General features: G+C 29.2%; 3 protein-coding genes across 5 annotated transcripts; 1 reads left to right on the forward strand and 2 right to left on the reverse strand.

The window, feature by feature from the left end:
• Positions 1-965: 965 nt before the first annotated feature.
• ZnT77C (Zinc transporter 77C) lies at positions 966-7,772 on the reverse strand. The gene is made up of 8 exons (XM_018550281.1): positions 7,709-7,772; positions 4,863-5,057; positions 3,966-4,082; positions 3,154-3,452; positions 2,544-2,788; positions 2,027-2,205; positions 1,575-1,661; positions 966-1,498 (listed from the first exon to the last, which is right to left on the reverse strand). The coding sequence occupies exons 2-8, from the start codon at positions 5,049-5,051 to the stop codon at positions 1,064-1,066; spliced, it is 1,551 nt and encodes a 516-aa protein (XP_018405783.1). The 5' UTR covers positions 5,052-5,057; positions 7,709-7,772; the 3' UTR covers positions 966-1,063.
• Positions 7,773-13,895: 6,123 nt separating this feature from the next.
• LOC108780611 (uncharacterized) lies at positions 13,896-16,878 on the reverse strand. The gene is made up of 7 exons (XM_018548379.1): positions 16,805-16,878; positions 16,220-16,458; positions 15,995-16,075; positions 15,739-15,819; positions 15,472-15,552; positions 14,961-15,100; positions 13,896-13,955 (listed from the first exon to the last, which is right to left on the reverse strand). Exons 1-7 carry the CDS (start codon positions 16,876-16,878, stop codon positions 13,896-13,898), a joined length of 756 nt encoding a protein of 251 aa, XP_018403881.1.
• A 1,896-nt stretch (positions 16,879-18,774) lies between these two features.
• Positions 18,775-23,788, forward strand: LOC108781077 (TNF receptor-associated factor 6-A). 3 transcript variants are annotated; one of them, XM_018548953.1, is made up of 6 exons: positions 18,775-19,059; positions 21,721-21,780; positions 21,988-22,118; positions 22,189-22,394; positions 22,479-22,593; positions 23,191-23,788. In XM_018548953.1, exons 2-6 carry the CDS (start codon positions 21,724-21,726, stop codon positions 23,762-23,764), a joined length of 1,083 nt encoding a protein of 360 aa, XP_018404455.1. In that variant the 5' UTR covers positions 18,775-19,059; positions 21,721-21,723; the 3' UTR covers positions 23,765-23,788. The 3 variants fall into 3 exon arrangements, with proteins under 3 accessions (XP_018404455.1, XP_018404471.1, XP_018404463.1); XM_018548961.1 differs by lacking the exon at positions 18,775-19,059 and adding an exon at positions 20,642-20,671; XM_018548969.1 differs by lacking the exon at positions 21,988-22,118 and having other exon boundaries at positions 19,040-19,059.
• Positions 23,789-24,579: the final 791 nt, after the last annotated feature.

The following is a 24,579-nucleotide window of genomic DNA, read 5'->3' on the forward strand; positions in this document are numbered from 1 at the left end:
AAGCATGCATGTATGCATACTGTTGTGCTTGCTTGATGCATGCAATCTGTTTAAAAGATAACCATAAAATTAACATAATTTCTTCTGAAGATAGCTGTAAATCTATTTTTGAGTTTTTTTAGTCTATGTAAGAAAATAGCTGTATAATATGATGTATATGTTTAATAAACACAGAAATCATACATGCTACGCTTAATGTATGAATTTATTCTTGCATGCTTACCATTCGAGAAATCGAGTATTGTATGTCTTATTACGTGATTTATCCATTGATAAATATAATAAGTATAATAATGTTGATCGATTAATGAACATTGTTTTGTTCATTCAAAGAATATTCATGCTAAAGAAATAAATTCTTGCACAATTAATAAGGTCAGTATTACGCTTCTCTCCCCCCCTGTCACTCTTTTTCTCTCTTTCTCTTTAATAACTATATATAGCACACATGTATTATCCAAATGTTTGCGAGATTATTACAAAACTATTTATTGCAACAGGTTGTGTTATATAACCATAGAAACTTAATACTATTTTGCAGTCTTCTCTTTAAACATCCTTACGTATATCATGGTTCAAACAATAATTTTCTAACTATATCAAATAATTGTTTTCTAATTCTACATTTTCCTTTTAGTATAATCGAAAACAAGCTTCATGCAGTAAAAAATAGAGCATAAAATTTAAATTTTTGCAATTTTTTCAAGTGTCTAAATTTTAATAAAAATTTTGAAGTAAACACTCTTTTTCAATCAAGTTATAATTATGATACTTATACATAAAAAATAGGAAAAATATGATTTCTGTATGGCAATTAGCAAAACGATCTATAAAAAAGATTACAGTGATTTTAATTTCTCAATACTAACGTGATTTCAAATATTTAATATTGTGTAGTTACGAAAGCATTGATAAATTTTTATCTATTAATTTTTTTTAAATGAAAATAGTTTAAAAATCACGGTGTCCATTGAACGTCACGTATAATCTCTTTCAGGTAAGACAATGCCAAGATTTAAAAAATTAGATTGAAACAATTAACTGTCTCTGAACAATAAGTAGTTTAAGATACGACGCTGTGGTCTAGATTGCTATCAGTAGTTACAGATATTCGATCGGTATCAACATTTGTAGATACTCGATCGGTTAGATTTATCGCACAATCTTCAGAATTTCCATTTACAATGCTTTGTATTTGTTTATCGTTCGAGTGACATGCGTTTTCGTTTGTTGACTTAGGTACAGATTTTTCTGCTTTTGGATCGTTTACAGTCCGTTCTAGGGTTTCTTCCTCATTAATAGTAAACTTTTTCAAACTAATCACATATGCAGTTGGTATCCTCTCTTTTTTATCGGGTTTCCTGTTGATGGTGTGCACATTTTTCACTGACTTGCATGCGTCCTCCAAAAAGCTTTCTCGCGAGCAACATTGAGAAGAACTGCAGTGTTCCCCATGACATGTAATAAGGCAATCGGTTTTCTCCGTATTCGGTTTCATCTGTGTGATACAAATTATTATTCAATAAAAACGATTTTAAATATAAAATGATGTATTATAACAAGTTATCTCATACTTTATGGAATTCTGGCTGTATAGTGACCTGCGTAATACCCATTTCGACAAAAAAGGCAGTAACTTGTTCTGTAATGCTAGCATAAACCTAAAAAGAAAAGAGAAAATGAAGAAAATTTATACCTTTCATTTAAAAAGAATAAAAAAATATCGAATAAAACTATCTTTCTTTCTTAAACAACAATTAAATGTACACTGAAACCTCGTAATAGCGCATGGTCTTCTTTCGGGAATCTGAACTCTGAACGCTATGACGAGGTTGCTCTTACTTCACTCCAAACTATTAAAATAAAATTCAAGATTTTAGTGGCTATTACTATTCCCTTACTCATGCTATTTTTAGCACGGAAGGAATTTTTCGCGCTATTTCGAAGTTCGCTGTAACGAAATTCCAGTGTATTTCCATTAAATATATAAATTATTTTAATTTATAAAATTTATTTTCGTGTGTACCATTGGATTCAAGAACACAATATGGACCGTACAAATAGCTTGATGTTTTGCTAATTGCCATACATGTAAGTCATGAACATTTACGATACCCGGAAAAGCTACCAACAGTTTTCTTTTGAGACAATCAATATTGATATGATTCGGAATTGTTTGCAGTAAAATCAAGCCTGATTCTTTCACTGTAAAAAAATTATAAAACAAAATAAGAATAAGAAAATACTAGAGATCCTGAAAATACAAGTATTAAAACAAAAGAAACAAATTAAAGCATTTCAAAAATTACAATATTCACAGAATACAAGATACATAATGTGAAATAATACTTTAACTTATTATATTACCAACATTTATCTCACTTTGTATTACTATTTATACATATATTTATATTGTTTATATAGTATTGTTATATGTATATATATATACAATATGCTATTTATGTATCGTTTATGCTACTTTTTGCTTCTTTTCTTTTATCGTACATGTACAATATTGGAATAAATATATTAAATATACTTACTGTAAGGATAACAGAGAACAAATAGCAAAATTGATGAAACAATTGCGAAGACTGGATCAACGTATTTGGCTACATCAGATTCGGTGAAATAAACTAAAATTGATACCAATATGACGAAAACACACCCGAGAATATCTCGATAAATTTCTCTTAAACCTTCACTTTTTGGTATCGCCAACGGACTTCGCCTAGTCTCTGCAGATAGTTGTTCCTCACCATCCTTTGTTTCTTCTAAACTCACATTTCTGAAATGTCGAGTGTCACTAGTAAACAATATATTGAACCGGTTTCTATTAAAATTTTAATAAACTTTTTTCTTTGATAGAAATATATGTAAAAAAATATTTCAGACTTTAGAATGCTCACTATTTGCGCAAGAAAATATTTTAAGGAACTTTAGCATAATCTATATAGAATATGTATACATTTTAACAACATTTTGAAAATTGACAAATATATGTGTAACTTTATTATTTTGTATATGATAAGGAGCAGTACAAAATTAATCAGTACGAATTGTAAAAAGTATTTAAACGTTCCGAATTATTGTACATTTCTTGATAAAAATTGTGGAATTTATTATAAAAACCTACTATATTATAAAAATCACCTGCGTAATATTACGTCACCGCTTTTTGTGACATGTAAAAAGATGCCCTGATTAAAAGTGAATCCCCCAATTAAAAGGTAGCAGAAGGCATTTAGAAGTATTCCGGAAACACCGATACACAATACTGGCAGTGGGTGATGCATTTCATCTAGATGATCGATATGCACCAATGTCTGTAATGCTTCCATGAGCAAAGAGAAACAGAAAGAAGTGAGGAAAATGCAGCAAACGAGCATCGTAACAATGTCGATTCTAGCCCATCCAAACGTGTTTTTCATTCTTCTGTCCGACCATGATTCCTGTAAAACGAGATTTCGTATTTATGCCGCGATTATATATATTTAACAGAAAATTAATAAAAAGCTACCAATATATTCTTCCAACCTACGGTAAACAAGATTTTATTACTGGTGATTATCTGTAACAGTTCTGTCTACCTGAATAAAGAAAATTTATAAAGATTCCTCTATTGAAAATGATAAGTTTCCTTTTTGTCTCAATTTTATTTAAAAAAAATTATAAAAAGGTTTTCTTATAAATTATACATCATATTCTTATTATAAAGTTATAAAATAATATCTAATTAATTTATTTAATATAATACTTATATGAAAAGACATTATAAAACATAATACATTTTAATAGTATACTTTAAATTTTAATAAAAAATTTTACATTATAAAAATGTAAGAGAATAGGTATTTATTTTCAACAAACAAGATGCAATATTCTTCAATATAATTCTTCCGCACAATTTTAATTTTACAGAAAAGATTTTTTTAATCTCTGTTTTTGAGTATTATTGAACGTACCTTCGTCTTTGTTGATAAAGACGTAACAGAACCCTGATCCTCACCGTTAATACAAATGGACGAATTACCTAGTGAATTGCAGTTACTGTTGTTGCTGTACCTTTCCCGATAACTATACTGTAAGCAATGTATAATTACGAAATCACATCATGGAGAAAATATTTAAAAGTTTACTAACACAAAATCATTTAAGGTTCTTTATCAACTTATTACATGTTGCGTGCACGTTGAATTTAAGATTGGATGAAGCGCATTTTTATGTGAATCTGACCCACTAATTAAAGTATTACAAACATTCTTAAATCCTAGTATTTTTCTGAAAATATATCAATTGATACGGAAAGTAGTATCTCACAAAAGGCTTCTTTATCTGTGTTTGCATGCTAAATCGCGGCGAATAAATGGATACATATGCATAGGCGCATATCTAGATTCTAGATATAATACATAGGTAAACAAATGTGATTAGCATTGTAGAATAAATCTTAAGGTTGCACAACCAAAAATAATGATAATTTTCGCTCATCAATACATTTAATATTGTGATAACTGTAAGATAAACATACTAGTTCCTTCCTCCGTAAAAAAAGTGTTACATTGAAATTAGTGTATTATAGATCTGATAGACCGATACGATACTTGCAATTTATAGGTGTTAAGATGTCCTAATTTATAAAAAATTATCAAGAGAAGAATTAAGTTTCGCTTTGATAATATTTATTTATGATATGAAAAGTTATAGTCGCAAGAAGTACATTATAATGATTATGTGATGAACGATAGTTACTAGTTTCAAGATTAGCAGCATGTGCATAGATTTAGACTATACTTCATGAGCGAGACTGACGAATGATCATATGAATGGTCATATGAATTTTGCGGATATTTCGTACTTACCTTGATCGAAGCAATACAACCGACAAGTGCTACGATATTGCAGAGCATGTGATAAGCATTGAGAAGGAGCGTCAATGAATGCGTTATATGACTAGCAACGATCTCGACCAAAAAAAAAGCCGTAGTGAAGAATAGCACGAGGTACAATTGCATCGGTTGAAGTCTTCTAAACCACTCTTTCACAGCCATGACTGCCTGCAAAGTTATGTGAACATTTTTACTTTATAGTGATACCTCATACATAAGGATTATTGTTATTTTATAGTTATACGATATTCTGTCACAACTTATTGTTTCATACTACCTACAGTCGTATTCCATTTCACATAAACTTTACTTATGATAATTTACAAGAGATATATCTTCGATCATTCTTCGAACATTTATGTGAAGCGAAATTTATTATATATATTCACTGTTATAAAAGTTTGTTGACCTTATCGCAAATTAAATTAATATAAGAAGCTTACTTTTGTATAAAAAGCACAATTAATTTAGATTTTAATATGCAGAATAATAGAATTATCTGTTTGAAATGATAATTTGTTGTGCATTTATAAATCGTAAAGGTCAATTTATATACAAAAGAAAATTGAATTTAATTGAAGCTTTTCAATTTATACATTTGCTTTTATTAATTGGAAAAGTTAAAACTATTATAGTTATGTTTCTATATTAATGACATATAGATAAAGAAATGAGGTCTCAGTAATAAGGGGAGATTATTATTTATACTTTATGAGATATTTTGCAAGCACATAAAATTGATCGAAAAATATATATTATGTAGAGAGACAAAAATAAATGTTAAATATATAACATTCAATAAACAAGAGCTTTGTTAGTCATCAGTTTTATAGCGCATTTCACTGGCAGAGCTAGTGCGCACTCAGTGCACATTAAAGTCGTTATACACTACTCTAATCTGATATTAAAATAAGATATCTTAATTGATAAAATGCTTATTGTATATTTTGTCAAATAACACAATAAAATATATTGAAGATTTTACGATTTTAATCATTTTCTTATTTTTATTAAACATATATTTCTATGGGTCAATTTCACCAACGTCGGTTAAGTTAACCGACAGTTAAAGTGTCAATCGTGATTTGTTCATTCTGGTCAAAGACAAATGCGATTGGATAATTCCATTTGAATTAACCGTTGGTTAGTCTAACCGACGTTGGTGAAATTGGCCCTATGTCGATTTGTGTACAAAGGCATTAAAGTACACTGAGTGCGCACTAGCTCTGCCAGTGAAATGCATTATTAATCAACTACAAACGAACGTTTTCATAAATAAACTTTTTTATCCCAAAACAGATTTTTTAAGCTTATTTTGTAGTCCTTAACGTTCTAATTGTGTGCCAAACAATAATATACATAATAGAACATTAATTTCAGAAAAATTTTAATTTAAGTATAATAGCTTTAGAGTTACGGAAAATTAAAGTATTTAAATTCCTAACATTATCTGACCACAATAGATTTGTAAAAGACATAACATTTTTTATAACAGTCAGATATTAATTATAAGTCAATTTATTAGTAAAAATGGTTCTTTAATCAACGTATTAAAGAATACATCCTTCTACACCTACTTTTAATTTATTTTTTAAAGTAAAATTGTTATCAAAAGAAATTTTTGTTAAATTTCTTGAAAACGGATGCAGATGCAAAAAATGGATAAAAATTGTCTATTTTTAAATTTTGTCTAAAAATACCTGTTATATTTTTCATTAAAAATTTTTTTATATTAATATCCCTTATAGCATTGTTTAACAATCGTTTGAGTTTCGAGGTTCATATAAAGTGGATTAAATTTGGTTTACTCTTTATGTAAAAAAATTTACGAATATCAAAATTCGCGAATCATAAATAAGACATCAAGTGTTTCAAAATTTGCAAATCACAGGAAGAAAGTTTACGAAAGTATAAGTTACCAAGTATTTGCCATTTGTTATTCCGAGTAGTAATAAGTTTCAAGATATATAGGTTTAAAACTAGCCCATTATAGATTACGGTTTAATGCCCATTTGAATCGCGCGTCGATAGTATTAGTGATTGCACATTTTATGTGCTCATATATTTTAGACAAAAAATTGTGCGTAACATCTGCACAATTAATTGATGTTTTTAAACAAACATAACGAATATGATATTATGTTATTAATCTAAATTTATTAGTAACATAATAGCGATATAATTTATTGAAATTATAATGCTACTATTAACTATGTTATTAATTTGTGTACGATAATAACAGAAAATGCAGTAAATAAAATATGAATAGTTGCAATCTAATTATATATATACAAATGAATTATTATTTTCAAATTATTAATACAATAAAATTTTTTTTATTTTATATATTTATTCTTTGATTACTTTTAATCTTAATTAATCAAATCGAAAAAGATTACTGTTGACGAGTAACTATGGACAATAAATAGTCTTACTGTAATCTATAAATAATTAACCAAATTTTAATGTTATTTGAATTATTTTTGATATTGATATAATGATATATGTATATGTATATACATATGTTTATTCACATAAATGTGCATTATTATATTTAAAATATTTATTGCACTAGTACATATTAAGCAGCAAGATTTTTAAATTTTAATAACTAAATCCGCTATAAATTCACTATAAATTATTTCCACATACACACATTTTAAATATATATATATTGTAACTTTTAAATAAAACTTTTACAGATTTGTACATTTATTATTAATTTTTTCTTTCATTTTTATTCAAAAAACGTGCGAAAATAGTTTAATCATAAAAACTTGAAATAGCCTCTGTATAGTAAAAAATTATATAAAACATACCTTTTACAATCTTTATGAACAAACGCACCGCAAGAGTTCAAGATCGCTCGATGTAAAATTTCACTATACTGCACAGTGACGAAGAGAAAGAAACACTGTTTTTGAATGACCGATATCACGTTCTTTCCCAATTAAGCAACGTTTCTCAAGCATAATGGAAGATACTCGCAGGTAGAACGATAAAAAGTAGACGTTCGACTGAACGAGACAGTCACCGACGTTTTGCGGGCAAAACGATATTGGAGCACGGAGCGGTTAGATGCCCGCAGTTGTCTATCCGTTGAACCCGATCGAAGTCGAATCGTTCTCCATCCATCAACTCGTGCGTCTATAACTAATTTTTCGTTCCTTAAACCGACATTTATTCGTGATGAATCGTCCGCGCAAATGATCTGTACAGTCGCGCGATTACCATCACTTACTGTCACTTCATCAGATAATCTGCATTCTTGGTATACTCGCACGTCGATTGATTTCGATCTTGATATTAAATCCGTGCTTGCACGATGATACTGTTGTTTAACCGTACGATTATTTGCCAGAAGATAATTGTTGAGTCGATAAGTCGCTTTTATTTGTCTCTTCTAAAAAGTTCGTTCTTTAATCTCACGGTGTCAGTTTCTATTTCATCTCAGAGCGCTGAGAGAAGAGAACTCTCGCCCACGCCGGACGTTAACGTGATGAAGAAGACGACGCAAGATCGTTTTCACGCGACGTCGACCTTCGACAAGACAATTTATAGTTAACTATGCGTGCATCCGTTTAATCATTACTGTTATATCGCGGTGTAAAGTGAATTTCGTGAATCGAAAGTAAGAGACTAGACAATCGCCACTTGGTATGTGCGCCGTGTCAGGTAAATGTATGAAGTCAATTTATCAATTTTATTGTTACTCAAATATAATTATGTTTGACTGCTACAAACCGAAAATGAGAGTGTGGACAACGTGTTTTAAAACAATATAATTTTAAATCAAGTGCTCAAAGAGTAATGTTAAAAGACGACAGTCTGTTTTGAAAATGAATTTCGAAAGATTTATGTTCTCCTAAATATAGAAATCGATTCTCTATTATCTATGACTGCAATACAACTAACATATTTCCATTAAAGGAAACTATATATATTGCATTGTAAAATATTAATTTGTGGTTATTTTTAATTTATAATATTCAGTCGAAAAAATTATATTCGAATATACGTCGAAATATATATTTTGCTAAAATCTTTTTTTCAAAATTTACAGACATCTATTACCTGTAACTAACATATTGTTTTCGCGTATTTTAAAAGTAACACAATTAAAAATATATATATTTTTGAGTTATACCACGAAAGACAATATTAGACATAAAAATTACTCCAATAATCAAAGATAAATTAACTTAACTCGTCCATATTAAATAGCTTAAGTGGTTCTTAAGACTTAAAAAAAAATCACAATAAACATCTTCTACAAGAGTAACACATTTTGAATTGTATCGTATTTTTAAATAAGAAGAATTTTATTTACAGAAAGAACGTTTAGTGTTAACACAATTTTGGGTTCACTCAAAAAATTCATGACTACGTGAACAAAAACGAGGGAGGGGATGTATCAACATGGCTCGTTTCGATACTCATCTAGATTGAGCGTGCAGATTTCTCGAGTGTACATACATCGTCGTAATGACACATTCAAGCACAACATAAACGAGTGCAATTCGTAGCGTGTCACACGTACACCATATTCGGCATGTCTGCGTTAGATCCAAAGGGGGGACTGTCAAAGCGTTAGTTGCGAACATCCGGACGCAGTAATGGGCTTGAACAACGAAATTCCCGCTCCCACAATCGACGTCAACACATTAAATTGTGACACAATGAAAACGTAAAAGCGCGACAAAACTACCGAGATACGGTTACGATAGCTACGTCCGAGCGATCTATTGATTCTAGCTACGTGTTGAATCTTTCCCGACTCTCCATTAAAAGACAAACTGAAAGATTTTCTAAAACATGGTTGTTGCTATCTTATCAGAAGACTTATTCAAATAATATAGTAATAAGCGCGATAACACTTTTTTGTAATATATTGCCATTTAATATTACGTTCTCTAATTCAGTGTTTTAAAATGTCGAGTTTACTGTATTTAATATGCAGCTGATTTGTAAACTGTTGTGAACAATTCTTCACGAATAATTCGTGATCTGTGCAAAAATGATGTCTGTATTTATACACATATATGTATGTACGTACATGTATGGATATTTTTCAATACTCTTTTGTGAAGTTTATCACTATGATAATGAGAAATTATATTGACCTTTGAACTTCAGTCAGTTGTGGAGGATATTTGTGACAATATCAACACTCTCGGAAAGAGGAACACAATTATCGCATTCTATATATTGACATTCCGTATTATTTTATACAAAATTTCCGCCAAAGAGGTTCTCAAAGAGAGTCGAATTCACACAACGCGCGCATATCGCGAAGGTGCGACTAACATTTGTCTCCGATCACGCGTAGATTATATCGGCAACACATTGTGATGGCCACAAAAATAAGCAGTAGCCGATAACTCACTGATTATCTGCTCGAATGATTAAATAAAAAACTTGAATGTCGTAATGACTACACGTTAGATAATCAAGGATCCAGGGACATTTAGGCCTGATTCTCACTATCAAAATCTCGATAAAAATCTACTGTTATCAGAAAATTTCAAAGATTAAACGTCTCCTATAGTATAGTTCTATACAATTGCAAAGTTGTCTTATGTCTCTTTTAACTTTAAAAAAGCATTACTAAAATATGTATGTATATATACATATATATGTATAGATTTTAATAATGCTTTGTGTGTGTTGTTAATATTATAAAGCAGGATAATATTTTTTTCGTAATTATTCGGGATTTGTTTTATTTTTACATTTTTTTATATATACTTTCTTCATGGAAATCGAAAATGAGATGATAAAACAACAACGCTACATTCAAGAAAAAATTGGTACATTGAAATAGAGATAATAAAATAAAATCCTTATTTACATCGCGATTTCAAAATCAATTATGCTTTAAAAAAACTAAAGCATTATTGACAGTGATTTCAAAACGATGTGAATAAGAATTTTATTTTTTATTTTAATGTACTAAAATTTTTCCTTAAGTATATATAGAGCATTATTACGATTATTTTAAACTTCCATAAAAAGATGTAAAAGTAAAATAATTCCTGAAAAAGATGTACATTCGTTTTATCGATAAAAAGATAAAAAACAAGTAGAACAAAATGAAAGCCGGAATTATGTTGCACAAAACAAATACATACCTAATTAAATTGAACAAAAGTCAAAACGATGAAGCTTTGATAGTTATAAGATTAAGATTGATGAAAGATAATATATGAATCAAGATCTTATTACTTGTAAAATGAAAATTATCTAAAGTTTCAAGAAATTTCCCCCTATTTTATTGTTACGAACGTTTTGTTATAAATGTTTTAAGCTACACAACCACACTGAAATTTGTTTGTCATGCAAGTGGTAAAGTTCGAATTTGAAAATGCTTCTTTATCCGAGCGAAGAATTGCTTGTTAGTCTTATCGACATCGTTTGCACGTAATTATAGTTTCGTTTTACAGCCGCTATGTGCACGTGCACATATTCTCTTTTTCACAATATTGCAAAATGCTATGATAGAACTGCCTCAAAAAATAAAAAAAAATATTATAAGCATTAAAATTTCACAATAAAAATCTTATAAACATAGTTTTATGATTTCTGAATTAAAATGTGCCTTCATCATGCTGAACGATCGTTTACTGCAGGTGGCATTTATTTATCGTCAAGAATGATATAATTATTAATTTTATGAGCTTATTAACGCATTATTTCGTACATGTGTAATTAAATTTCACATGACATATTATATCAATGAGTAAATAGAAATTAATTTTCTCTATCATTAATTTAAAAACAAAGTGGTAATTTATACTTTCTTAATTTTAAATATTTAAATCATACAGTTCAGTCACATATTAATAAGTTCACTCAATTCACACACGAAACAAAATTTTTTCTCAAAAATTTAATTCTTAGACTCACAGTATTAATTGCACTATAAAGTTATATTTTAGATTAATAATTATCTAAATTTTATAAAATATACTTTTTTAATCTTAATACATATTATGTTTACATATTATTTACAAAAATTAGAAATACATTTTTATAAAATTTAAGCAATATTTATCTAAAATATAATGTGTTGCAAACTAATACAGTAAGTTCAAGAATTAAATTTTCTAAGATTGTTATTTTGAATTAAATCGTCGAAAAATCCATTTTGATACCGTGTATAAAAATATTTTTTTAAAGTTACAATATTTTAAAATACTCTTCCGTATCTCAGACTTGTTTTTGTGTGATAGGTAGATATCTGTGCGATATACATGATAACCGATTGATGTTTGTTAACATACAGTTCCAACATCTTTGATAATACAGTTTTATTGTCAAAGACCATATAAATGACAATCAAAATCCAATGTCTTCATAAATAATTCATCATGCGAAATACAAGCTCATTAAGTAATATAAATAAAATTTCATAAGGACGAATCTATAAAACCGACATTATAATGTATCAAAGAATAAAATTTTTTTCCAAAACTCATTTAAGTAGTTTAATTAAGTAAAATATAAAATTATATCTAAAATTTAACAAAATGAAAATTATTTTAATTATGTTATTAACAGTAAAATTATTTTGATATGATATTTTAACTTACTATTTTGTTTGCACAACCAGAAATTATATAACTACTTTCTAATAAATAATGAGTTAAGAGAAATGTTGCAAAGAGATCGCTATCAATTTCATCGTGACGCAAATAGCATTATTATGAATGTTTTATGTATATATTGCTATTGCATACATGGTTGAAAGTAAATACGGGAAGTGACAATTATTTATGAAGGAAACCCAATAAAACCGATCAACTGATTCATGCATTTCTCTCAAGTCTTTCTCCAGCTATTTTTCTTAGAAATTTCTTATACAGAGATCCATAGTTTAGTGTTAAATGATCTCTCGTCATATATTACTCAAGAAGCACATTTTTTTAATTTTGAAACTTCTCAAGTATGATTTATATTCATGTTAATTTTAATTAATGTAAACCTGGTAAGTGTAATATATGAGTATTTAAAGATTAGCACTCAAATTATAAAAAATGATAAATGATGTAGTAATAATGTGAAACTGTGAATATACAATAATTCAGTCAACGTTAGAGTGAGATAAAAAGTCGTGCATTACAATTTATCACATTTCAATAATCGCAATATAAAAAAAAAATGAGTTTACTTATTATTTACTTAATATTGAAGATATAATTTTTAATTAGATTCTTCTTTCGCAATTACGACGCGAAATATTTATTAAAACAAATGATTATAAAACAAATTATCTTTTTCTGATCATTTCTATAATTTGTACAGAATCTTTAAATATTTTATTTAAAAGTAATTAATTTTTTAAATTTATTTATAAATTACATTAATTACATCAATAATCAAATTTTTTGCATGTTTCATAGAATGCTTTCTTTAATTGTTTTTTATTCAAGAGATACAAAAACTATTTGAAATTAGCATTTGTTTTAGCAGCGTGTTTAACTTTCTGCAAATAGTTGCGTTTACATCTTTATAAATAAAATCAATTATTTTGGTACATATGCAATTGTCAGAATTATATAGATTTCAAGATGTAGTTTTATTTTAGCTCAATAAATGAGAGTTGCTAATTGCCGCTATTGTCTGCACCTCTTATAGTTATTTTAATATTATCATTTTAATTATATTAATAAGAAAGTTTGAAGTGATTTAGTAGTAAGTCTGTGCCTCTGTGTGCGTGTGTGTGATGTATGTGTAAAATTGAAAAATCCTCTGACTACTAAACTTACTCGAATTCGCCCACACAACCATGTCTGTTTAATTCGTAATTTTCACACGGGCAACGTTTGTTCAATTATTAGTGACTTATAAAATCCGTATGATGAGATCGACAGAGAGCCGTAGCAAATTATAAATAATATATACAGACTTATCTCATGTAACATTTCTCGTCTAGGTACAGTAGGCAAAAAAAAAAAGATAAAATGATGCTCATCCGAATACACGTTTTCATCAGCAACGAAATCTTCATGTCTTCTTGTTTTTTTTTTGCATGGTGGTTTTATTTTCCACTAATGGTGTCCGTTTCTGCGACGTCATAATAAAGAGTATACGTAATATCAATACATCAAACACGAACAATTATATATATTTTTATTATAGTAAGAAAAAATTTAAAAAACTAGAATATTTTTAAAATTTAAATAAACAGGAGATTGGAAAAAACTACAGTCAATTTCAACATGATTAATCGAATGTTTATATTTGCTACAATTGTATTAAACTATAATGTTTTCTATATATTGCTGAAAAGAAGCATATGAAACAGTGTCTATGTATTCAGTAACAAATAACAAACATGTTTATTATGTACTTACACTTCTGCTTACTCAGCATTAGTGTTACCTCTAGTAGGAAAGTCATAATAAGAACTTGTATAGTAAATTTTGAAATGTAATTTATATCTGTAAATTAAAAAATTTACAGGTATTATAAATTACAATATATTATTTTTACAATTCTGCATGTTAAACATAATGCAATATCTTCATTTATTGGAACATTTTATCAAGGTGGAAAACAAAAACAGAATACTCAAGTGGATGCTAACCGATCATATGCTTTACTTTAGATCTTTAAGTAGAACAGTAACAGCAAATTGTAAAACAATTTTTTACCTCTTTTATATTCCAATTCTGTAATTCGTAATCACAGTGTTAGTATCCGTATGTAGTAAAAAAAAATAGTGCAATGACAATATAATAATAAAGAAAGTAATAAATTATTACATTAATTAAACCCAAATTTTGTGTATATTGTAATAAACATCAAATTTGAAGATGTTATTCATTGAAATTATTTAGTTAAATTATTCTGTCTTGTTAAAATATCCTTGAATTAAATTAAAAAATTTTTTCCAGATGGTTCCATTAAAAAATCAGATTTGAAGGAGTTTTAATTTTATAATTATTTTTTACTTTTTAATATTCTGCATAACATTTTTAAATTAATGATATTTTCTTTTTTTCTTTTTATGTTTTTGTTTAAGATTTTATTTTTATTTCTAATCTTTTCTAATTTTTGTTTTAATACTGCTTCGTTATTACGCATTAAGGTGTGAAACATTTCTGCCTGCTGTTTTAGACGTTCTTCCTGTAATTTTTCTAGCTCTCCTATTACTTTTCGCAATTTTTCATTTTCCAACAATAGATTATCACTTGAACAATTAGAACCTGTAATATATCATAAATTGTTAAATAATAAATAAGTAAATTAATATATATATATATATTGCTTTTTTCTTTTTAAAAAGATTTTATATATACATTTTAATTTCACTGTAGTTTCATGATTTTCAATCTGCTCAGTCTGTTCTTCTTTCATAATAAAATCATTGTTTGGATTATCTATAATAAATATTTTTATATTTTTAGTTTTGTTTAAGACTACATGTATATTGTAGAACTATATGTATATTGGTTAGACATAAAAAATATATAAAATATACTTAGTTCTATATACTTTATTAATTTTTAGCTTATATGAGGTATAATATTCTGATTTGCATTTTATATGTTTTTCTTTCTAGAAAACTTATACATACCTTTCAATATTGTTATAGTTTCATAATTTCCAATCTGTTGATCAGTCCATTCTTCTTTCACAATATTATTGTTTGGATTATCTATAATAAACATTTTTTAAATTTACAATTACATGTATAACTGTATAATAACTGTATGTAAATTACATGTATGTATATAGTGTATACTGTACATTTTATTAATTTTTATCACATTTATAGGATAGAATATTTTAATTTACATTTCACATAAATGTGTTTTCTTCCTTAAAAAAATTTTTACCATACCTTGGAACATTGTTGTAGTTTCATCATTTTTAATCTGTTCATCAGTCCATTCTTCTTTTACAATAACATCATTTGAATTATCTATAATAAACATTTCTGTTTTGTTTACAACTGTATATATAGTTATATATATTGAATATATAAAGTATTCTCTATTTTGTATATTTTATTAACTTTTAATATATGTATATAAGGTACAATAGTCTGATTCATATTTCACATAAATGTTTTCTTCTTTAAGAAAATTCATACATACTTATCAACATCGTTGTAATTTCATAAATTCCTGTCTGTTGATCACTCAGATTTACTGTAGGAACAAGATCATTTTGTTTATCTAAAATAAATACTTTATTATTTTGCTATATGTCCTGTATTTTATCAACTTTCAGTATAAGTTATAAGATATAATATTCTAATTTTTTTGTTATTTAATATCATATACATTTTGACATTATAATTTAATATCAAATAAACTTACATTCACTGATTTTATCCGCTGTGTCTTGCTCGAATATTTGTAATATGGTTGTGTGTACATGTTGTGTTGGTATTACATCTGGTTTTAAAAATCGTTTTTGAGCTTTATTTATGTCATTATAATAATCGTTCTTTACAAAATGCAAACCACATATTCGAGCATCTGAATGTGGAGACCAATTATTTCGACCTGTAGCCGCAACCCAATATTTCATAACTTTCTCATTTTTAAATGGAAATCTAAAAAAATTAATTTAAAATAATTATAATGTAGAGACTGAGATTTAGGCAAAGGGTTCTCACAGACATGTTTACATCCATCAGGTAAAAATAGATATAAGGAAAGTTAAATTGTAAAGTGTGAGGTATTTTTACATAAATTCATAATTATTTTTATTTTATTATTTACACATCTGTGAGCAATTGTCAAGATTTTTAAAGAATATTTTATGAATTCCAAAGATATAATTATTTACTTGATTTATATTGAACTTTGATTTATATTGAAAATCATGTAAAAATTGTTATAAAACTAAAGGTAAAGCCTTGAATTCCTCTATAATAAAATCAAATTAATTACACTTACTTATGAAATGTTATGTTTAAATCCTTCTTTTGTTTTGAACTTTTGCAATTTTTAATACTACAAGATCTAGGCATTATGATCTTTTAATTTTCCTAAATATTTAGACACCGATTACCTATCATCAGTATCATCTACGAATGTTAATGTTATCAAACATATGTAGGCCTGTTCTTTTTAGCTAAACTTGCACGGCTTATCTTTCTTCCTTTTCCATCATGTTAAAGAGAAAAAAAGAAAAGATGAATCGTGTAAGAACCCAGGAACTTTAGCTAAAAAGAACAGACTTGTAGCGTTTTCTCTTGGCTGCACTAGAGTCCCTAGATATCAAAGAAGCGCAACCGGTAAAAGTATCGCAAAACTACTAAGAAAAGTACTAAAAATGGCGTCGTTTGCAGACGAACTATGAAATCCACCAATCGTCTATTAATCAGCCATTTTTAGTACCAATGAATGAATGTCATGATTGGCTGACAGTTAGGGCTGCCGCACACACCTTCCGTAACAGTAACCATAACATACCGTAAAAATCAGCCAATCAGAATTAAGAGTACAAAAGAATTCTCGATTGTGATTGGCTAATTCTTAAGGTATGTTCTTATGGTTACTGTTACGGAAGGTGTGTGCGGCAGTCTTAAGCGGGGAGCACAGACTTTTGCATAACGCATAAACCATATACATAAACAATTTGATTGGTCCATTTTCTTATGCATGAGTCAATGGACCAATCAAATTACGGAAGGTGTGTGCGGCAGTCTTAAGCGGGGAGCACAGACTTTTGCATAACGCATAAACCATATACATAAACAATTTGATTGGTCCATTTTCTTATGCATGAGTCAATGGACCAATCAATGGATTACGTTTACGGCCTTACGTTTTTCTATGTGCCATGGGCTTTACGCCAATCGGTCCCTATATTCCTATGTCCATAACCATGGTATAATTAACAAGGTATAGCCAAGCGCAGGGTGGGGATACATCGCCGACCAATCCCAATATAGCGACGATATGTAGCGCGAATTCAAACTCGGTTTCAGCAGCGATAAATTTTAACGTAGTATTCATTATTCTACAATGTAACATAACAGTGCAAAAATCTAATAATAATAAATTGCACCAAAATAATGAGATAAATATGTTTTTAAGTTGATGTAAGTATGTTTATAAGCAACATTGAGTGAAATCAGTGAAATGTAGTTTCCAGTCAATTGCAATTAAAAGTAATAGAATAGATTGAATTGAAGTAACAATTTTGTAGTGATTCCGTTTACAAAATAACATCTTTTATTGTAGTACATTGAGGCATGAGACAATTAATTTTGTCCAAAAAATAAATTAACTTTTTATATACATTATACGGATGATAATAAAAAAACTTATTACTACTTGTAATGGAGTGAAATATGTCGAATACAATTTTATTTATTATTTATTTCTTATTGTCAGCAACAGCTGCACTGTTATGGTTATGAAAACTCGATACTACTTGTACGATTGTAGGAGGTGTTAAAACAAATATCAAGAATTAAAAAGAGATATTAAATAAACTTTGTTCCATAGTAAGTTGGTAAATACGTAATTATTTTATTAAATAGTCTTATTACAGATATGTAACCGATATGTCGCTACCTTCTGATTGGTCGATACTTTTAGTCTACTGCGCATCTTCTGATGGCTATACCTTGTTAATTATACCATGGTCCATAACCTTGTATAATTCCACCATGTTTGCCTCGGAGTCCTCGCCCTCTCCCCCCCCCCCCCCCCCCCCCCCATATGCACAGCACTACTAAATTCACGAGCGCTGCGAGTGTTGAGAATCGGAAACTGAACTCGAAACCTAAAATGGGTCCATGTTTTGTAGACTGGCGAGACTGAGTGGAGTCTCCTTATATCTTCCTTCATGATTCTGTGACTGTGATACATTTCCTAACCTCGATATTCGTTAATTTTAATGCTTAATATCTCAGTTCGCGGTGCAAAGTGACGCTTATTTCTGTCAAATTCTTTTATTTCATGCAAAAATGCGTTGCATAAGATCAATTTTATTAATTTTTGAGATGCAGAGGCCGTAAACTGAATAATTACCTTTGAGATATATACAATATTCTTCGCTGGCGACTGGTTCACCCTGAGGAATTCTGATCGATGTGACGGACAAGCTTTTATTTCACACGAGAACTTTTGGGAGCTATATCCTTAAAGACCAAATAATTCGACGCTTGAGATGAGAAACAGTTACGTCTGGATTAGAAGTGAGTCAAAGCTCAATTAACATATTAAAATTGGCTCCATTATGAGTTTCTCATCATGTATATTGTTTATTATATATTGCTGCCAAGCATAGTTCAATTTCTGAGTGCATTAGTTTATATTCCTTTTTCTTTTGGGGATATTATGTGTAGTTATTGGTTTATTAATTTATTATTAATATTATTTACTATTTGTTAATTATTTCTGTATACATCTTGTTAATTTTTCGTGTTTTATGTTTTAATTTATTATGTGTGCCTATGTTATTTATATCTTGCTATCTTAGTGTATATACGTTTTTCTTACAATTAGTATTCATCATTCTATTGTTTGATTATGTCGTCCAAGATTAACTTACCCAAAAGAATACTAGATCTCGAGAATATTCTTTCGAATCTAAGGCTGATAATTCTACATCTATAATGTTTCTAAGAAACCAAAAATTTGAAGATTGAAGTAAGATTAATTGAAAACTTTGATAGCTTTAAATCTAAAGAGATGAGCAATGATAAAATTACAGTATTGATAAAAAAAAATGTATTACTTGAGAATTCCCTAATAATTCTAATTCTAATAATATTTCTTCGAATTTATTGAGCATAACAGTTAATAGTAGTAAATTACCTGATATTCAAAATGCAGAGCAATACCCAACAGAATTAGTGTAATACTTTTACAGAAAGAAAAGAATAGATATTTTCGAGAGAAAGTGTGGTACTTTTTTGGTACACATAAAATTGACTACAGAAAATATAGGCGATCTCCACTCTCTAAGTTTGAATGCTTGTTTAATAAACATAATAACGAAAATGAAAGTTACTTTTACAGTTACTTTTTATAACAATATGGTAACAGTGTTGCAATTTTTTATAACTGTAATGATAACTAACTAAACGCTTAAAAGGCTAAAGAGCTTAGTTAGTTATTATTACACAGTCATAACAAATTACAACATTGTTACCACGTTATTATAAAAAGTAACTGTAAAAGTAACTCTTCCATTCCTTGGGTATATAAATGCATTTTGCTACTCTTTAAAGACTAAAGAACTTTACAACAGTTGCAAAGCTGCTTTTTCTGCTGAATGCAGCCAATGAAGCCCTAGGAGCTCAGAGATAATTGAAAAACGATGACGACATTATTGACAATTAATAAAAAAATTTGCGATTATTATTATAAATATTTCGATAACACAATTTCAATGTATCAGAAATTGTGTATTCTGGTGTAACCGATTTCTGATAGATTGAAACCGTGTTATTCCTATCGCTATCGCTGTTCGATCATATTGTGTTTGGGGGGAGCTCAAGAAATTGACCAATTACAGTCGATTATTCTTCTCGCATTAGACTGTGATTGGTCAATTTCTTACTCTTCTTACTTCGTGTATGTACATACGATAGACGACGCATTACATGATGGGATCACCCAGGGTATGCGTTTTCTTTCTCCATTTATAATTCTTGAATCGTGCGCACCAATCAATGCGCATGTATGTTGTCAATCAATAAGTCAAGCTTTATTTCGTGTTGCTGTTTTTCGTCGATATAGCGACTATTCAGGTGACCCAGTTCTGGAGGATCACTCGGCCACGGTGAACGCGTTTTGGTACAGGTGCCATATAATTGTATATTTTTGAAAGTGTTGCTGAGTAAGGCCGAAATCAGACTACGCATTAATGATTGAGATTGAAGATTATAAAAGATTGAAATTTGGCCAATAAAAATAATAGAAGCTAAAATTCCTTTATTCTCATTGGACAAATTTCAATTTTCAAAAGCATTTGTATCCTACTTGTTTGTACCGTGAATTTGGACGACCCGTTCATTTGTCCTGATGGATATCCTTGTGGCATGAAGACGTCGTAGACCGGGCAGATGCTCGGTGTTCGGGCGGACTATGCCATTTTCGCGGACATTGTATCATTTTTCGACTTTGCATAATTCTCGTAAAACGTGATATGAGTTACGGTCCACTTGATGCTACAAATGCTTTGAAGCATTTTTTGATCGATCAATTATGCATGATCTATGATGGTAGTAGTAGTAGTGGATGAGACTATAAGAATAAGAAATTGACCAATCACAGTCGATTATTCTCACATTCGACTGTGATTGGTCAATTTTTTACTCTTACAGTTTCATCTACTACTGCTACCGACCACCCATTAGTATAATTCTTTCTTCTGATTGGTCAATTAAAAGCTTCGAAGCATTTCTAGCGTCAAGTGGACCACATCCCTGGCCGCCGTATTCACCTCCTATCCTACAATTTCAGGAGGTGGGAGCTATTAATTAAAGAAGTAGCAGACGCCCCGTGTCCAGACAGGTCACACCATTTTCGCGGGCATTACATCACTTTTCGATTTTGCATAATTCTCATAAGACGTGATCTAGCCATATCGGCCTCCTACAATTTCAGGAGGCGGAAACCATTAATTGAAGAAGAAAGTTTTCTAATCTAAATAGTCGTCAACTTTAATTATTAATATCTCAATTCGCTGAGTAGAACGAAGTTTTTTCTACCAGATTCGATCATTTCGTGTAAAAACACGTCAAATAAGCTTAATTCTATCGATATCAGAGATGTAGCTCAACTCAATAATTACTTTGATAAGTATTTTGTTATCTACAATAGTTTAATAAAAAATAATCTTGTTGTAGATCATGGAAACATCAGAGAGCTCAGTAGAACCTGCTAAAGTCGCCGAGGAAAGCGAAAATGTACGTATCTGCAATTTTGTAAGATAGAAAATATTTTTTCATTTGTGTTTGTGTTTGGCTTATTTGGTAAATAAGAAATTACTTACTGTTTAATAAGCAGTGGAACTAATCACAACAAGAAAAACAAACTCACGTATTTGTATCCTTTAACATTTCTATTAATGTGTATCATTTTTTTGTAAGTCTTTATAATTTTATTGCATGCAGTGTGAGGAGAGCATCAAAGGCTATGTAGAGCCTAGATTTGAATGTCCCATTTGTTTAACATGGCTGCGCGATCCAGTTTTAACATCTTGTGGCCATAAATTTTGTTCTCAGTGTATTTACACTTGGCTTAAGTAAGTTGTATTTCATTTAAATCTTATTCTACAGTTGTATATAAGTTGACTGGTTATTATAAATTATTAGGAAAGAAGGCGCTTGCTGTCCAGTTGATAGTCAACCTTTGAAATCTGAAAATCTTTTCCCAGATCTTTACACCACTAGAGAGATATCTCAGAAACGTACAAGTTGTATTTATCAGCAATTTGGTTGTCAAGTAAAATTGTCACCTGTGGATATGGAAACGCATATCACTCAATGCACATACAAACGAGATATTTCAGAGCCTCGAGGTATATTTGAGATATAATCAAATTAATACAAATTAATACAAATTGCTCCTATTTTTTAAATTAATTGTTATAATTGTCTAATAGTACAAAATGGCACTAATGCAATGTCTGTGGAGTCAAAATTATGGGATCCTGTAAAAAATAGGACACAAGTTGCAGACAAGGAAGAGCCTTCTCCCGATTGGCAACAATTGCTCAAGTAATTTCAATACGATTTTTAAAATACTACATTTTCATATGCTGAAATATTAGATTGTTCAGAAAGTTCGTTTCAATTTTGTAACTTAAAATTATATATACATCTTTGTAAAAAATGAACGAAATTTAAATTATATAAAAAAGATTTTAAAACTTGAAATCTCTACTTTTGAAAGGTTCCTTCTATATTTTTTAAATTTCTATAAGTTTGGTAATTTTTACATATGAAAAATTATTAGCTGAAAAAAAGGGAAAATCTTTCTTTTTACTTTGTGAGTCTTTCACGTACCCCCCCAAAAAATTTGCGAGAATTTTCGACTACTTACCGTGAAAGCTTGAAACTTTCTCTACAAAATAATTTTTTTTAAATGTTCTTACGATTTTTTGTTTCTGAGTTATTGCTTATAACTCCGTTAAAAGTTATCGTACCACAATTAAGAAATCAGATTCTTAAAGCTGAAACTGTTCTATCAAATATAGATATCATATATTGCTAATTATTAAAAAAAATATATAATATACTATTTTGAGTTAGAAAATTTGAAACGAGCTTTCCAAACAACCTAATATATACGAAAGATATAAATTTTGTTTTTAGAAATCTATATGAAAGAATAATAGTCTTGGAACAAGAAAATCGGGAGCTCTCTATAACAGTATCTAATCAGAAAAATCAGCTCGCAGCTATGTGTTTACGAAATTGTAATGGAGTTTATATATGGAGATTGAAATCTTTCCAAGAAAAACTTGACGCTATGATAAATGATCCTCAAAAAATGTTCTATAGTCCAGGTTTTTATACAAGTCCAAATGGATATAAGATTTGTGCAAGGATTAATATATCATCCAAGGATCCCGATTATCTGTCTTTTCTTTTACATATTATGAAATCAGAAAATGACGACGCTTTGGACTGGCCGTTTAATGGCACAATGTTTTTTGCGTTAGTACATCCGCAAAATTCGGAACAAAATATATGCGAAAAAACATCGTCAATATCAGGTCTTGAGGCATTCCAAAAACCCACGTACGAATTAAATAAACGTGGCTTCGGTTATGTAGAATTTATACGTGTACGTGACATAACTGATTTTCTGCAGCACGATACTTTAATTTTTAAAATTGAAGTTTATCCTATGTCTTATAGAGATAACACCAAAAAGTTATTATGAATTAAAACATGAGTAAACTTTATAAATAACACATTTATAACATAAATATATTTATAATATATATTATTTTTATAATATGTACTATAGAGTGTTTCATTTTAATTTCCCCAGGTAAATACTTTGAAAATACATAAGATACAAAATACCGTTTCAAATAAAAGTTATAAAGGATTTGTTCTGAGTTACGCATGAAACGTGTAAATTACGTGTAAAGTCATTCCGATTTAACCAATGTAATGCTTGCATTGGAAGTTGAAAGCACTGTAGCACTGAGAATTTCCTAGATTGTACTATCCGTACTGAATTCTTAGCACTCCTTAGTGTTCATTGACTGATTTAAGCTGGAGTCCCATGAGGCGTATTTGCTGCGTATCGGGTAACCATACGTAATCAATCAGTAATCAGTAAAACGCGAAACCACAACAGATTACTTCTGATTGGTTACGTAATTACGCGATACGCGGCAAATACACCTCATGTGACTCCAGCCTTAGAGACTCTATTTCGACTTTCGGCACACCGTTGATGCGTCGTAATGCATTCATGCAGTCTATGTGCTTCATGTATGTGTGCGTTCGAAATGAATATTTGTGGTATTGTGGTTCTTAAATGGATCTAAATCTATCTATGGGCTCTAAAGAAGACGAAGAAGAGCGAATATTATAGTAAAGAAGAAATGAATGGACAACTTGAAGCCTTATCCTTTCGACGGTCTTTTTTCCTTTAAAATTTTGAATTTTTTGACGTAAAATTTATGTACATATATATAGAACCTACATGTTGCGCAAATTTTCCGAATTTATTGCTGGCCACTA

The sequence above is a fragment of the Cyphomyrmex costatus genome, unplaced genomic scaffold, assembly GCF_001594065.2.
Source record: "Cyphomyrmex costatus isolate MS0001 unplaced genomic scaffold, Ccosl1.0 scaffold123, whole genome shotgun sequence".
Taxonomy (NCBI): domain Eukaryota; kingdom Metazoa; phylum Arthropoda; class Insecta; order Hymenoptera; family Formicidae; genus Cyphomyrmex; species Cyphomyrmex costatus.

What these genes read in the sequence shown, in the direction of transcription:
- LOC108780611 (XM_018548379.1), bottom strand. Translation starts at nt 16,878, where the DNA reads ATGCCTAGATCTTGTAGTATTAAAAATTGCAAAAGTTCAAAACAAAAG. An exon ending in TTAAACATAACATTTCATAA is followed by an intron (nt 16,459 to 16,804) that starts GTAAGTGTAATT and finishes TAATTTTTTTAG; the next exon opens with ATTTCCATTTAAAAATGAGA. An exon ending in TAATGCGTAATAACGAAGCA is followed by an intron (nt 13,956 to 14,960) that starts GTATTAAAACAA and finishes ATGACGTCGCAG; the next exon opens with AAACGGACACCATTAGTGGA.
- LOC108781077 (XM_018548953.1), top strand. Translation starts at nt 21,724, where the DNA reads ATGGAAACATCAGAGAGCTCAGTAGAACCTGCTAAAGTCGCCGAGGAA. An exon ending in TGTATTTACACTTGGCTTAA is followed by an intron (nt 22,119 to 22,188) that starts GTAAGTTGTATT and finishes ATAAATTATTAG; the next exon opens with GAAAGAAGGCGCTTGCTGTC. An exon ending in GATTGGCAACAATTGCTCAA is followed by an intron (nt 22,594 to 23,190) that starts GTAATTTCAATA and finishes TTTTGTTTTTAG; the next exon opens with AAATCTATATGAAAGAATAA.
- ZnT77C (XM_018550281.1), bottom strand. Translation starts at nt 5,051, where the DNA reads ATGGCTGTGAAAGAGTGGTTTAGAAGACTTCAACCGATGCAATTGTAC. An exon ending in GTTGTATTGCTTCGATCAAG is followed by an intron (nt 4,083 to 4,862) that starts GTAAGTACGAAA and finishes CATTGCTTACAG; the next exon opens with TATAGTTATCGGGAAAGGTA. An exon ending in CTTTATCAACAAAGACGAAG is followed by an intron (nt 3,453 to 3,965) that starts GTACGTTCAATA and finishes CTCGTTTTACAG; the next exon opens with GAATCATGGTCGGACAGAAG.